The sequence below is a fragment of the Camelus ferus genome, chromosome 15 (genome assembly GCF_009834535.1).
Source record: "Camelus ferus isolate YT-003-E chromosome 15, BCGSAC_Cfer_1.0, whole genome shotgun sequence".
Lineage (NCBI taxonomy): Eukaryota > Metazoa > Chordata > Mammalia > Artiodactyla > Camelidae > Camelus > Camelus ferus.
The window spans coordinates 52577258-52590499 of record NC_045710.1 but is presented as its reverse complement, the minus strand read 5'-3'; the positions used below and the strand labels follow the sequence as shown (position 1 = coordinate 52590499).

At 41.6% G+C, this 13242-nt stretch overlaps 1 protein-coding gene and 1 non-coding gene across 5 annotated transcripts in view; both read left to right on the top strand.

Annotated features, from left to right (window-relative positions):
• EXOC6B (exocyst complex component 6B) overlaps window positions 1–13242 on the top strand; it is a 532267-nt gene that overhangs the window by 404534 nt on the left and 114491 nt on the right. The window contains exon 21 of one of the 4 annotated variants that reach the window (XM_032497820.1): window positions 4455–5016. The exons of the other annotated variants lie outside the window; for them this stretch is intronic. Within the exon in view, the coding sequence (XP_032353711.1) occupies window positions 4455–4532 (78 nt within the window). The 3' untranslated portion in view covers window positions 4533–5016. Of the gene's footprint in view, window positions 1–4454; window positions 5017–13242 lie in introns of those variants that run through there. 4 annotated transcript variants of the gene reach the window in all.
• On the top strand, window positions 5257–5328 carry TRNAG-GCC. The gene has a single exon. It is a non-coding gene; the product is annotated as a tRNA-Gly (tRNA).

Genomic DNA, 13242 nt, shown 5'->3' with positions numbered 1-13242 from the left:
CAATCGAATTTCTGTTTTAATGTTTCCCCCTAACCAGTCTAAACAACCCGTGACTAGGAGACTACAGAGGAGGCTGGGGTGAGGGGAGGGCAGGACCACAAAAAAGGCCTCAGTTGTCAGGCTTCATCACAGCCCTTAAGCTGCGTTAAACCGGAAGAAAGCCATCTCCCATACGTACTCCTTAGTACTGGTCCTCAGCCTGCTGGGATGTGCCTAGGGTTTTGATGGGGTGGGCAGTGAGTCCCTGCAGTTCTCCCAGGTACTTACTGAGCGGTTGTCAATGAGTCGTAGTGAAGGAGAGAGGTATGGGTGTAGATAGTAGGGAAGAGTTTTTATGAAAGGATATTCTTGGGGGAGGAAAATAGAGAAACTGGTACACGAATCCTCTAGTAGTGAAGTGTATGGATCAGTAATGTTGCCGGTAGAAATACTCTCCAAGTGCTAAACTGAAATATTTTGTTGATGGAATAATAGTCTGTAAAACCAGGAGTCATGAGCATCAGAGTTAATAATCAAGAAGTTTGATAACTCATGAAATTAGAAGATGTCATTACTATGACTGATAGGGATAGTGGAGTTAGAAGGAATGGTTTAAGCCGTAAAGCACATTATCTTGGAAAAGATTATTTGCACCACCAACACGGTAGCATATATAGACAGCATGTGTGTGGGGGTAGATGTCATTTCAGAAATGAAATCCAGTCATCATATCCCAAAGGCGTTTGTTGATTAGAAGAGGATATAAAATATATTTGAACACCTGTGCAAATCTCTTTGCTGATACAGAGCCACTAAAAGTTCCTGCAGATACAGACCATGTCTAGAAACAGGCACAGCCAGCATTTGGAAAAATACACTTCCCTAATCAGGAAGTCTTTATTCAACACGGTGCCCAGCATTGTGACCGTGGGTCCGGTGGTAGAGGGGATGCAGTGCGGTGAATAAGACATGCTCCCTTCCCTTGTGGAGCTTACATTCCTGTGTAGTATGTTTGCCCATGCTTGTAAAACAGGCCTTTTTAACATTCTGCCCTTCCCAAACTCTCTCCTTCGGTGGCCCTGGTGCTTTGACGGAGTGCCACTTTGTCTCGATTTTGATTCTTTGTACTGATGCCATATTAGTCAGTTTTAGGGCCAGCTGCAGAGTTTTCTGTAAAGATCCCCAGGACAAAGCCAAGTCTGCTGTATACTGATAAACAGGCATTCAGGAAAGGACTTTTAGCTATGGGTTGGCAGCCTGGCATAAAGATTTCAACTTGAACTACTTCAAAAGGTAGTCCTTTGGTTTTTGAAAGCAGGGTTTTTCTGGTTGTTTTGAGGGAATTGTTTTGCCCAAGTTGTTCTGACCGACACTCATAACCTTCAGTGATACCTCTGATCTTCAAGGAAGTTCTGACAGCAAGGAATCCCTATACCCAAGTAGGGGGGAGCTAACACCTTTGGGTCTGCTTCAAAAAAATAAAAATAGGGACATTCTGAGAGTAGACTGCACTGAGCTCGACCTTTGACCTCACGTAAGCCCAGGCTGGATCAGCATACACAAGCCTGGGGCACAGGTGAATGAGGTCTTCAGCCACGGGATGTGGCCACAGCCTCTGCAAAGCAAACGCATCCCCTTACCTTGCTTGAGACATTAGTAACTAAAGCTGTGATGGAAAATCTACAGAAGGAACTGCCAGTAATCCTGGGACTTACTGAATGCCTTTGGTTGATTGGAGGAGAGTTTATTCTAGAACTGTTGAGACTTTGTCACACATCTACTGGCCTCTTAACTGGGGAGGAGGTGAGCTCAGAAATTCTGTCTCAGGACTTTTGTTTGTTTGTTTGTTTAACACAGTCCATTTTTTTCCAGACCAGGATCTCATGAAATAATATCCAAGCAGACTACAACTCTTTGGTATAGAAAATCACGTAAGGTGTCATGTAAGAGCCAGGAAAAGTCTCAGATATTTAACGGGACAAGTGACATTATAGCATGTTAGGAAGACCATTTTCTACTCGTTATCCTTTCACCATGGAAATCATTTTAGAAACTCAGAGGTCTAATTTCTCAAAGTCTCATGGAGTTGTCTCAGGAGGTTGGAAATCAGAGGAGAGTGAACAAGTGTTACTGGTGGATACTGACCACACTGAGACAACGGTAGACTCCGCGCTGATTTTCTGAAATAGAGAACAGTTGGGGTCCTTGAAGGTGGAAGGTTGATGAACTGCATTGTGTGTTTTCTAGGGGCTTTGCTTTCCCTCAGAAAGGAGGCATATCCATTTAGCACGCATGTAGGCAACAGAAACTTGGTCCTTTGCACAGCTGCGCAAGTAGAGAAGTAGCTTATGAGCCTCTTTAAGGGCCTTCCCTTTAGATAGTTTGTGTGTCTGGAAATGCTGAATCCTTAATGATAGCCCCGTTCGGGTTCTTAAACTGTATCAATGACGGATATGTGGAAGCAGGCAATGGGTAAAGGACTTCCAGTTAGAAGTGGTTGTGGACAATCTTTTGGAGACAAAACACCAGATTTTTGACATATTTTCCCATGAATAGTGCATTGGATTTGGCCTTTGACTCATGGGCCTCCCAAGCTAACATCATTCAGTGTTACTGTCAACCCGTGTTGATGCAGTCTTGGGTTAGGTGGGTAGTCTAATGTAAAGCTTGACCAACGGAGTTGTCCACCACTTCCAACATCCAACTGGAGTCAGAGAGCTCTGCCACTTAGAGGTTCCACTGGGTATAGAACAGCTTTTCCAGTGGTGGCTAGAAGGACCTTTTCCCGAAGTGTGACTCTAGTCTGTGACAACCCTCCTTACCCCTCTGCTCCAGTAGCACAGGTGTAACTTCTAATGTGGGCACGGTGCCTGCCTCGCTCCAGGTGGCCTCAGAGTGAAGTCTGGCAGTTCAGAGGCTGGAGTTCCATTCCATTTCAGCTCTTGTGGGGAGAGCTGATAAGCCTAGCACTGCAGGCCACCTGGTTGTTCCTACCTTGGCTCACAGACAGCATCTGTGATCCTCTCATGGTAAATTGTGAGAGAGCTAGGTCATCTGCGAGGCCAGCCGCTTGGCTAGTCTGAGGCACTGCTCTCTGCTTTCCCATCAAACCAAGCCTCAGAAGCTCGGGAGGGTTCTCCCTTACCTCCAACACACAGCATAAACGGGCATAGCCATAAAGCTAGAATTTGTGAATCTCTGAGATAATCATATCTTCAGGAAAAAGAGCAGAAAAGTCATCACCAGTGGATTTTCCTGGGAGCAGCAGTGGTATCAGAGGCTGTTGTGGTAGTGCTGGCTGAGTTCACGCCTCCTGAGTTCTGAACGCAAGTCTCATATCCATGAATCGCACTGTCTGATGTCCTATTAGAGGTCACTCATAGGCCAAGGAAAGGGCAGTAGAGCCAGGCCTTGGAACTAACTTCTAACTGGTGCATCCCTGTGATAGCCGCTGGAGGGCAGCAGAGAGTGACAGCAAAGGGCTGGATTTGGGGAATCGGGGTATGCTTTAGTTTGCCAAGAAAGAAGCCCCCATAGCTGTAAGGGAATTAGCTATCTGGGAGGCACCATTACAAGTGTAGGCCCCCAGGGAACAGAGACCAAAAAGAGTATCCAGAACCCTGATCTGAACGTTAAAACCCTCCTTCTGGGCAAGTTCGGAAACCGGGATTTGGTAGAGAAACGCAGTGGAACGTACTCCGAAAGGGGAACCAGCCAGCATCAGTAAAGAAAGGGAACCAAAAGGGCACTCCGAACTGTCAGGTCCTGAGGGGGCAAGCAGAGATGGGGCAGCAACCAAATGAAAGAAAGAACTGCAGTGGGAAGCAAGCCAGAGTGAGTGAGCTGAGGAGGCAAGGGGACAGTCGGGAAAGATGGACTCCGAGGCAGGAAGAAAGCCTTTTGGAGGACGCCTATCAGCAAGCAGGGACCGATTTCAGACACAGTCACACAGCCCTGTCAATGGGATTCTCAGCTCTTAAAGTAGTTCCTCCTTGACTAGCCAGGATTATTTCTTTCTTGGTCTTTCTTGGTTTCAAGAGCAAAATAACTCATTGAGAATGTGGAGAGAGAGAGATGATACGGCATTTTAAGTGGTGACTAAGGGATTCTTATACATGAAATGAAATTAAACTCGGGCATGAAGCCCTTCTGGATAGCGCCGGTGTCAGAGGACAGCTCACTTTCCCAGAATAGCTTCTGATGTTCCCTTTTTATATTTTACGCTGTAACATTTGCTAAGAATATGCAGTGGAAAAGAAAAACCGGCTCTGGTGACTAGTTATATAGGCAAGATCCCAATCAATCCAAGGATTTAGGATCCGTTCCCAGTAGGTTAGCAGAGAGCTGTTTGGAGTCCCTTCTAAATGCTGTTTAAGCAGTTTTCCAAACCGCTTGAGTATCGAGAAAGAAAACTCTTTTTTGACCTATTAAACTTCTAATGTCCCCCTTCTTTGTCCCAAACCCTTAAACATCAGGAAAACGGGACTCCTTCCTGTACCTGCAAATTCTGGAAACCTTCTACTGGATGCGAAGACAGCAAGCATAATGGTTAAGAAATTTGGAACTGGGCAGAACTGGGTTTCTAGCTGTGACATTTGGCAAATTACTTGACCTCTCTAAGATGAAGTTTCCTACTTTCTTTAATGATATGCTTGCCAAATATTAAGTGACATAATTATTTTATTTAATGCTTACTCCAGCATTATAAGCCTTGTAAGTTATAAAATCTTCATTTTTAGAGCCTAAGATATGTCTCCAGTAGGTTAGTTCATAAATATAACAGGTGAATGACTAAATAAATTATGATATAGTCATAGACAGAAATATCATTTATCAATAAAAAGGAATAAACTGTTGATACATCCAATTCTAGAATTTATATAAAATTCTAGAAAATGCAAGCTAATCTATAGTGACAGAGCATAGATTACTGGTTGCTTTGGGGCAAAGGGACAGGACTGATGACAAGGAAGTACGAGGGAGTTTTGTGGGATGATGGAAATGTTCTTGGTGGTGGTGGTTACATAGATGTATATATTTGTCAAAACTCATGGGTCCCTACAATTAAAATAGGTTCATTTTATTGTACATAAAATTATATCCAAATAAAATGGATTTTAAAAGTAGCAGTCTAAAATTTTTGTATAAAATTCTATATATAAAATTCTAAAGTTTATTTTTTTATACCCTTTGTGTCTGGCTTCTTTCATACAGAATAATGTTTAAAGATTCATCCATGATATTGGGTGTATCAGTAAGTAGTTCATTCCTCGGGGGGTGGGTACAGCTCAGTGGTAGAGTACATGCCTGCCGTGCATGAGGTCCTGGGTTCGATCCCCAGTACCCCCATTAAAAATTTTTTTAAATAGTTCCTTCCTTTTTATTGGTGAGTGGTAGTCTTTATATGGATATATCATACTTTATGTGGTCATGCATCTGCTATATTTATCAACATTTTGTACATTTCCAATTTTGCACTATTGAATAAAGCTGCAATGAACATTCATGTACGAGTGCTTGTGTAGATGTGTTTTTAATTCTGGTGGGTAATACAAGGAGTGGGATTGTTGGAGTGTGTGCTTAGCTTTATTTTTTTTTCAAATGTCAAGCTGCTTTCTAAAGTGATTGTGCCGTCTTCCATCCATACCAGCACGAATGAGTGTTGCGGTTGTTCCACTTCTTCTTCAGCACTTGGTGTGAGTCTTTGGTTTGCTGGTTTATTGAGGCATAATTAACATATAGTAAAACTCACCCTTCTTATTCATCCTAGATATATATCCTCACTATTCATCCTAGATATACAGCTCTGAAAATTTTTACAGACTTCTGCAGTTGTGTAACCATCACCAAAATCAAGATACAGAATATTTCCATGACTCAAAAAATTCCTTTATGCCTTTTTGTAATGAGACTCCTCTTCCCACTTCCAGCTCTTGGCAATGACTGCTCTAATCTCTGACGCTACAGTTTTGTCATATAAGTGGACTTACGCATATAAATGTCACCATAGTTTTAATTTTGTCCTCTTTCACTTACCATGATGCCTTTGAGATTCATTCATATTGTTACCTGTGTTGGTAGTCTCTTCATTTTTATTGCAGAACAATATTCCACTATGAGTATTATTTGCTTACTCATTCAGCAGTTGACGAATATTTGGATTGTTCCCAGTTTGGGGATGTCATGCAAGAAGCCACAATAAAGATTTGTGTAAAGGCTTTTATGTGGTCATATGTTCTCATTTCTTTAAAAGACTTAGAGGTGGAATGACTGAGTCATATAGTAAATATATGCTTAACTTTATAAGAAACTATCAGACTTTTCCAAAGTAGCTTGACCATTTTACATTTTCAACAGCAATATATGAGAGTTTCAGTTGCTCCGCACCCTTGCTAATATTTGATATTGTCAATTTTCTTTTTGTTTGCGCCATTCTGTTAGGTATGTAGTAGTATCTTGTGGTGCTTTTAATTTACATTCCTGTAATAACTGTTGATACTGAACATTATTTTGTGTGCTTGCCATCTGTATTTCTTCTTCTGTGAAATGTTTGTTCACATCTTTTGTCCAGCTTTTATAAAATAATTATTAGTGAGTTGTAAAAGATTTTTATATTTTCTGGTGAACAGTTCATTATCAAATATGTGTTTGGCAACTTTTTTTCTTCTAGTCTGTAGCTTTTAATTTTCTTAACGGTATCTCTCCAAAAGTTTGAGGTTTTTTATTTTAATAAAATACGGTTCACAATGACATCTTTTTTTTTGGTTTGTTTGTTTCATGGTTCTTTCTCCATGTGTCCTATGTTAAATTTTTGCCTAAACAAAATCTTTCATTCCTTTTCTTTCATTCTGCAACCTATCATTAAAAAAACCCCAAAAATAAAAAACAAACAAACAAACAAACAAAGTTAAGATCATGTCATTTGCCTGTTTAAAAAGCCTGAGCGCTCTCTTTTGCCCAAAGAACAAGGGACAGACTCCTAAGCCAAGCAAGTCTGGTCCCAGTTTGTCTTTCTGATCTCCTTGTCCTGTCATTCTCCCCCACGTAACCTTTACCAGGACCACGCTTCAAACCTCACTGATCCAAAAACCAGACAGCTGTAGGCCCCCTCTGCCTGTCCCAGAGTGCTCTCCCTTGGTAAAGTGACAAACACCTTTCCTTCCTTCACAGCTTGGCTCAAATGTCATCTCCTTTATAAATTCTTCCCAACCTCCTCAGACAGATTTAATTGTTCCCCCTTTGGGTCCCTGACATTTTGTATGTCCCTTCATTAGTTATTCGCTTGTAATGACTTGTTTAATCATCTGCCTTCTCCATTAGATTCTTAGTTCACCAAGGGCAGGGTCCTGGTTTTATTTGTCCTCAAATTCCCCCTCCCCCAGCAGTAGCATAATTCCAATTAGATATTATGCTTTCATAATTGCTTTTTGAATGCATCGACTTAATATTGTTTTGTGGCATTTCAGAAGTAAGTGGGATGAGATCGAATTTCTGAATAATATTTGTACTCAAAACTCCCTTAAATAAAGAGTATCCATCATTTTCCTCCCACTCCATGCTCTTTATTTCCACTCTCCTTCCATCTTGTTGAATGAAGTGCATCAGTCACAACCCTGAGGAAGGCAGGAGCAAACACGGAGAAAGGGGACTTTGCAGGGAGGCCTTGGGGCCAAGCACAGAGGACCTGGCACAGAGTCGAGAGAGAAGGCTGCCTAGGGAGCACACTGTGCAGCTTGGTGGTCCATGCTGGGCAGGAAAACAGCTGATAAATTATTCTTCCTGCTTCAGCAGGAGGTGACTTCTCAGATGAAACACTTGGTTGTACTCTTCCGACCCTGGTGAGCACCTGGATTCACATATCAGGTGTTGCCTTTCTACTTCTACTCCCAAATGGGGCCCATTTTTCTTGGTGCAAATGCACTGCTGGAGTTCATCCAGCATTTTGCCTGTGTTGTATCCATCTGCAATGTATATATCCTACCTAACTGAGCTTCAGAATTAGGCCAGAATGTCAGTCCCAACTCTGAAACCCATTCAAGATGTTGGACCCTTTTTCAGAATGACTTCCGAAGTAGTTTACAAATAATTCCTGCTGAGGCAGTGAGGAATTTTGAATGAAAGTGATTAATGTGTTGAAAATGTAAGATGGCCTCATCCTTCATGCCAGAAATATTCTTATCTTCATCGTGTATAATAGTGAAAAAAAAAATCTTAATGCGCTATATTCTAGTATCATTTAAAATATTCTAAAACTACACTCCTGATTTTCCCATTACCCCCATAAAAACATGCTCCTTCTGAGTCATCTGCATCTCAATTAATGGCAGTTCTGGTCTTTCTTCAAGGAATAAAAATCTTGGAGTCATCCTGGATTCCTTTCTTTCTCTCACATCCCACATCTAGCCTGTCAGCAAGCCATGTTTCCTCTCCCTTCAAAACATATCCAGAAACCAGCCGTTTATGACTATCATTTCTTTCCTTCTGATTCAAGTAATAATTATTTCTCCTAGTATTTTTGCAGGAGCCTCTTAACTAGTCTCCGTGATTGTGACTTTGCCCCTCAGCAGACCATTCTCAGTATGGCAGCCAGTATGAAACAGTGCCACTCCACCACCAAACCAAACCAAAACCAAGGCAAAACTCTATCCTTTTCCCTGTTTTATTTTTCTCTGAAGGCTTTATCATCTTCTACTGTATTATATATCTTATGCACCCTGTTTAATTTGTTTTTCCTCCAGTAGAAAATTATTTTCATGAGGGTAGATATTTTGCCCCATTTTGTGAACAACTTTGTTCTCAGTGCCTAGAACAATTCTGAGCATGTGGTAGGCTTTAAGTAAGCATTGTAGAAGGAAAGAAAAGTGTAATCTCTACATGTTTGCCTTAGTGTTAAGTACTGACAGGTTAATAGAGTTTTAGGTATGAATCTTTCTACTAAACAACCTGATGCATCCTTAAAAGGAGGGATTTCAGGAAGTTTTTGATCAGTGATTTAAAAGTGTATCATACCTATTGGACATAAACTCCACCCCTTTCAATGAAGTAGTGAGAGCATGTTTCCTAAAAGGATCTGTGGTTGTGGATTTCTTTGCTTCGCAATATAGATTGATAGCTGCCTGCTGATGAATGTCTCTCCCCCAATGGCATATTACCCGGGATGATGGGGATGAGGAGGGCGTTAAGTATGGAGAGGAAAACATTGAGCCAGGTGCCAAAGTTTCTGCTTACAAGCTGGCAGTGAGACTGAAGGCAACCTAGCTTATTGAGAAATGCAGAAGTCACTGGAAAATGGTCAGAGTAACTCAACAGAACAGGTTGGGAGCCTGTGTTTCGGTAAATGGAAAATTGACTCCTGGTCAGAGAAATGTGTTATGACTTTTACAGAGGACTTTGCGTATCGTGTGGGGGCAGACAGAGTACGTCTGTCCAGCAGAGTAAGGTAGAGTATGAGATGTGGAGAGCTTGGGAAATCAAAGCATACCAAGGGGCAAGAGGCAGGAGAAGGCCTCTCTGTAGCTGTGACAGTCCGAATACAGTATTTTGGAGAACAGCAACGAAACTTAACTTCAACTGTGTAATCTAAAGTTAGAATCTAAAATTCAGTAGCCCATCCTGAGGAGTGACAGAGAAATCTGAAATGAGACATCCAGGGCTAGCTGGTCACCTTCTGCTGCTTTCCTTTTGTCCTTTTGCTTCATTGCCTTTCTCAGTGTGGCTTTGGAGGGTCTTAGGCCCACAAAACCCTAGAGAAAGGAGGAGGATCTGTGGAGGGTCTAGCCTGCTGAAATCTCCCACTGCTTTTATGGAGGGCAGCTGGCAACAGCGCACTGTCCTTAAGTAGCAAGTTGCCTGGACAGGGACCATCGGATTTAACTGATGAATCTGTGACTGGCTAATTGTATAGATGCTGGGGTTGGGTGGCCTAGGTAGGCCAACCGACTCCCTAAATGTGGATTTTTTTTTTTTAATTTCCCAGACTGAAACAGAAGAACATAGCTGTGGTTTTATGTTCGTTGTATCCTGTAATGTGCTGGGGAGCATAGGTTTCTTTATTGTGGGTTCTGCTTTTTATAAGGTAGTAGGACTGAGAAGATCTTGGCAAAGAGTCAGATGTGGCAGAGGTGAAACCATTAACCTCTTCCCCTACTTTCACTTTCTCATTTTTGTTCCCCAGAATTCAGTGGCAATTTTACACACACCCCCTCACTTCTAAAAATCTCTTATGCAGAGCTACTGGGTTTTGATGGTGTACTGTCTTCAGGTCTCCTAGGCACACTGGCCCCTGGGAGAGAAGTGGAGTTCTCTCATGTTCATACGTCATCCCCTGGTACATTCAAAAAGATGTTCCCTAGGCTCAGGGATCATAGAACTGAGTTTCCAGTAGAGCGCGGCTAGAGTTGCTTACAGTGGTAAAGCACTATGAGTGGCAGTGCTTCACCCGCACTTTTGTCTTCCTGATTGAGGCCCCAGAAGAAAGTGGCTAAGAGAAAAGAATCCGTTCAGCAACTGACAGCAGAGCCGCCCGCTGTGGACCACCCCAGAATGTAGAACACTGAAGGGAAAGAAAGTCAGGGTACCTGTAATGTTGCCAGCAACTGGGTTATTTTGGAAAAGTCCCTTCCTTGTATTTTAATTTCCCCAATGCAAAATGAAAATATTAGATTAGATAATCTTCGTGTTCCCTTTGAGCTCTTGTGTCCTGTGATGTTGGATTATCCTTACCAGCTTCAGATTTACCCGCTTCAAGGTGGTTTCTTCCTTAACCTCTCCTATGTGCTTGCTTAGAATTCCTTTATTTCAGTTTTAGAAGACAGCAGTCATGTAGTAGGAAGCTTTTTGCCATTCTATCACTGATGATCCTCGACTTTATAACACAGGATCCACTGAAAGCTTTTAGCCAAATTAATCTTTATCAACCCACGCATCTATATCTCATAGAACTTACTGACTCAGTTGGAGGAAAAAGAAAGACACCAGGAGTTTCCCGCCTTGGTCACTCCTTTTGAAAACCTGAGGTCAGGATCTTGCTTGCCAACAGTGGAATCTGCCATCAAGGTATTGAAGCTTTCCACAGCTACCTTGCTTTAGAGAGTTCTAGCAATGATCTATTATTCTATTGCCTGGAGCAAGGTGTTCCTGGAAAAGAGGTCTCTGAGTGTTCAGCCAATTTAGCAATTCATTGGCTCAGTGTTCTGAGATATTTCAGGATATTATGTGCAAAATTGAAATTTGGCTGGTCGCTGCCCAAGAATCAGGACCATTAAAGATGACTGGATTAGGAGGTAAGACACTGGGCAAAAGAGCTTTGAGAAAATTATTTCCAAGTTAAAAGAGGAAATCAGTATATCATGGACAGGCAGAACTTCACACAGAATCTTTAGGACCAGACCTACCTCTGATTGCTTCTCCTCAGGCTCTTTTTTGCAGGAGGTGGGTGTGTGTGTGTGGGGGGGGGGTTTCTTTTCCTCTGCCTATCGCTTAGAATCATACTGCAAGGATTCTGTCAGTCTTTTATTCTATCAGCTCTATCAGTCCTCTGTTCTTACTCTCTATGTTATACCTAGCCGCAGAGAAAATGTAGGGGTGTGTGTGTGTGTAAGAATAATGCCCTGTTCCCCCAAAGATGTCCACATCTTAATCCCTGTGACCTATCCATGCTACCTTTATGACACCAGAGATTTCACAGATATGATGTTAAGGATCTTGAGCAGATTATCCTGGATTATCTGGGTGAGCCCAGTCTAATACTGTGAGTCCTTAAAAGCAGAAGGTGGGTCAGAGAGGTGAGATGGAAGGGGGAAAAAAGAGAGAGATTCCAAGTGTGAGAATGATTTGACCAACCTTGTTGGTTTTGAAGATGGAAGGAGGAGGTCATGTGCTGAAGAGTATAGGTGGCCTCTTGAGGCCAGGACTGGCTAGGAGTAGCTGACAGCCAGCATGGAAAGAGGACTCAGTCCTGTTCTCACAAGGAACAACCTAAATGGGCAAGGAGACAAGTCTTCCCCTCGAGCCTCCAGAAGGGAATGCAGCCCTGCCAACACCTTGATGTCAGCTGGTCGAGACCCCTGGGTACTTCTGACCTAGAGTGCTATAAGATAATAAATTTGTGTCACTTCAGCCACTAAATTTGTGGCAGTCTGTTATGGAAGCAATAGAAAACTAAGACAAGATGCATTCCCTCTTTTATGGCCAAAATCAAAACCTTTACATTATGCTGTTCAATAATGAAATGCAGTGCAGTAGAGAAAAAAGAAGGCGGTGTATACAAGTAGACAAAGCTGGATTGAATCTTGCCTCTGTCATATCCTACTGAATGACTTTGAGAAGAGTCCCTTTTTGAACTTTTTTTTTTCCCTCTAGAAAATGGCTCAATACCAACTAGGTCAGAGAAAGAGAGAGAGAAAAGGAAATGAAAGAACACACATAAAATGCCCAGCATATGGTAGCAATTTGATAAATGATAGCGATTAATATAATAAAAATTAAAGCCAATATGGACATATTTTAGCTATCAAAAGAAGCACCATATTTAAATATATCAAAGAAACAAGCTGCTGAAGAAAAATAGATAAGTTAGACTTCACCAAAATCAAAACCTTTTTGCTTCAAAAGACACTATCAAGAAAGTAAAAGATAAGTCATACATGGAAAATAATATTTTCAAATCATGTATTTGATAAGGGACTAGTATCCAGAATATATCAAAGAATTTGCAACTTAACAGTAAAAAGGCAACCCAATTATAAAATGGGCAAAGGATTCAAATAGACATTTCTCTAAAGAAAGTGTACAAATGGCCAATAAGCACATGAGAAGATGCTCACCATCATTAGTCATTAGGGAAGTGGAGATTAAAACCACAATGCAGTATCACTCTTCACCCCCTGGATAACTATAATCAATAAAATGGAAAATAACAAATGTTGGCAGGGATCTAGAGAATTTGGAACCCTTGTACATGGCTGGTGGAAATGTAAAATGGTGCTGCCTCTGTGGAAGACAGTTTGGCAGTTCCTCAAAAAGTTAAAAAGAATTACCAGATGACCCAGCAATTCTGTTCCTGGGTACATATCCAAAATAATTGAAAACAGGTGTTTAAACAAAAACTTGTACTTAATTATTTAAAGCAACAATACTCACCGTAGCCAAAAGGGGAAGCAACCCAAATGTCCATCCACTGATGAATGGATAAACAAAATGTGGTGTATATATAGAGAGAAAAAATATATATAAGTGGAATATTATTCAGTCAGAAAAAGGAGT